This window comes from Penaeus monodon, chromosome 30 (assembly GCF_015228065.2).
Source record: "Penaeus monodon isolate SGIC_2016 chromosome 30, NSTDA_Pmon_1, whole genome shotgun sequence".
Classification (NCBI taxonomy): domain Eukaryota; kingdom Metazoa; phylum Arthropoda; class Malacostraca; order Decapoda; family Penaeidae; genus Penaeus; species Penaeus monodon.
Genome location: NC_051415.1, coordinates 35,505,414 through 35,507,012, shown reverse-complemented (window position 1 = coordinate 35,507,012; position 1,599 = coordinate 35,505,414). Strand labels below are relative to the sequence as shown.

Sequence of the window (1,599 nt, the reverse complement as noted above, 5' to 3'; positions counted from 1 at the left end):
TTTTATTACATTATATTACAGATTTAGCATTTAATTTTTATTGGTTACAGGTGGGGCAGCTCCAGGAGTCACTGACAATGGTCACTCAGGTAATGAATGCCTTCTGCAACCTTCCTGGGTCACAGTCACTTCTGACAATGTCACAGTCAAGTGGGTCTGGCCATGAGCGGTCACCAGGCGGAGCAGATTCACCCAATTCCCAAAGTGCAGGAGCTCCCACAGCCCCCCTCAGTGAATCAGTCACATCCTTGACACACTCCATCCGTGCACTTACCACCTCCATTGTCAAGTCCCCTTCAGCACATGTGGAGAGAAGAGTGTCAGGTGAAGGCCTTATGGAAACATGTGGGGAAAGCAGTGGCAGAGAAGGTAGTAGAAGGACCAGCTGTGAGGGTGGCAATTGCAGTGATGGCTCTGACGGTACCCCAGTTGCTTGCCAGAAGCAGCCCAGCCACCTCGACCATCTGAAAAACACTGAGATGGTTAATTCAGTCACATCGTTGGCTTCAGGTGACCTCAACTCAACTGCTTTGGATGCCTCCACACTTTCTGTAGATTCAGCAGAAGGAGGTGAGGCAGATGCAACAGGACGTGATGAGGCAGAACTCTCTGAATCCAGTCAGTCTTCTCTCTCGGGGAGTCTCTCGGGAAGCCACTCTGGCAACCAGTCAGGGGGCTCAGCCAGACAGGCAGCTACACAGGGGCCTCCAAGACCCTCCTCCCTCCCAGTCCCACGCCCTCACACACCACGCAGCACTGCCTCCTGACCCCTGGGCCCCCCACCTGTACTTGCCCTCCCTCCCTCCCTGTATCCCACCTTGAGACCAGCCCCTCGTGTCATCCAACACTATGCCACCACTCTCTTGTCCTCAGTGCTCACTGGCCTCACTCTGCCTGCTGGAAACAAACTTCAGTGAACTAGCAAGGAAGGGACTCGCAAGAAAACTAAGACAAACAAGGAATCATCAGGGTTGGGGTGTTAACAAAAAAGTCATGATCTCATGGAATCTCACTGAATGGCTGCTTGTGTTGTTGAAGCCACTGACACAAGGAAAGAATCTTTTTATAATGCCAAATGTCCTCTAGTCTAAATTTAGATGTATTTTATCATTGTCCCACAATAAAAGGAAAAAAATAATAGTGAATAGTCATCTTTAGACATCAAAGAAGTTGCTGGAAGGACTATAAAATGTACAGAACTTAGAAGAAAAAGGATGCTGAAGTGATATGTCATTTAGGTTAATGTTTTCATTTCTCTTTCCCAACATTTATAAGTAAGTTCAAAGCAAAATAAAAAGGCTTGTGCTTAGGTTTAGTCAGTTTAGTTGTCAATGAACATTTATGTTGAATATGTTACTTTTTTCTCTTTTATTATTCTGAATATCATTGTACAAAGTTTTTTTTTATCTAAAATTATCCCATGTAGTGCAGATGTACCAGGGTTAATCACAACAGTAATAAGCATACTTACCTTTTCCTTATGTAGGTATGATAGTTTGATAACCAAGAGGAGGCTTAGTTTCTGTATAGATCTATTGTCCTTTGTAATTTTTCTCGCTTTTCAGTATGAGCTTATCTCTCAACAACTTAACTTCAACC

The 1,599-nt window shown here is 44.8% G+C and overlaps 1 protein-coding gene across 1 annotated transcript in view; it reads left to right on the top strand.

Moving 5' to 3' along the window:
- Positions 1-1,593, top strand: part of LOC119592749 (PHD finger protein rhinoceros-like) — a 63,459-nt gene extending 61,866 nt beyond the window's left edge. The window contains 1 exon segment of the mRNA XM_037941684.1: positions 51-1,593. Within this exon segment, the coding sequence (XP_037797612.1) occupies positions 51-767 (717 nt within the window). The 3' untranslated portion in view covers positions 768-1,593.
- The last annotated feature ends 6 nt before the right edge of the window (positions 1,594-1,599 follow it).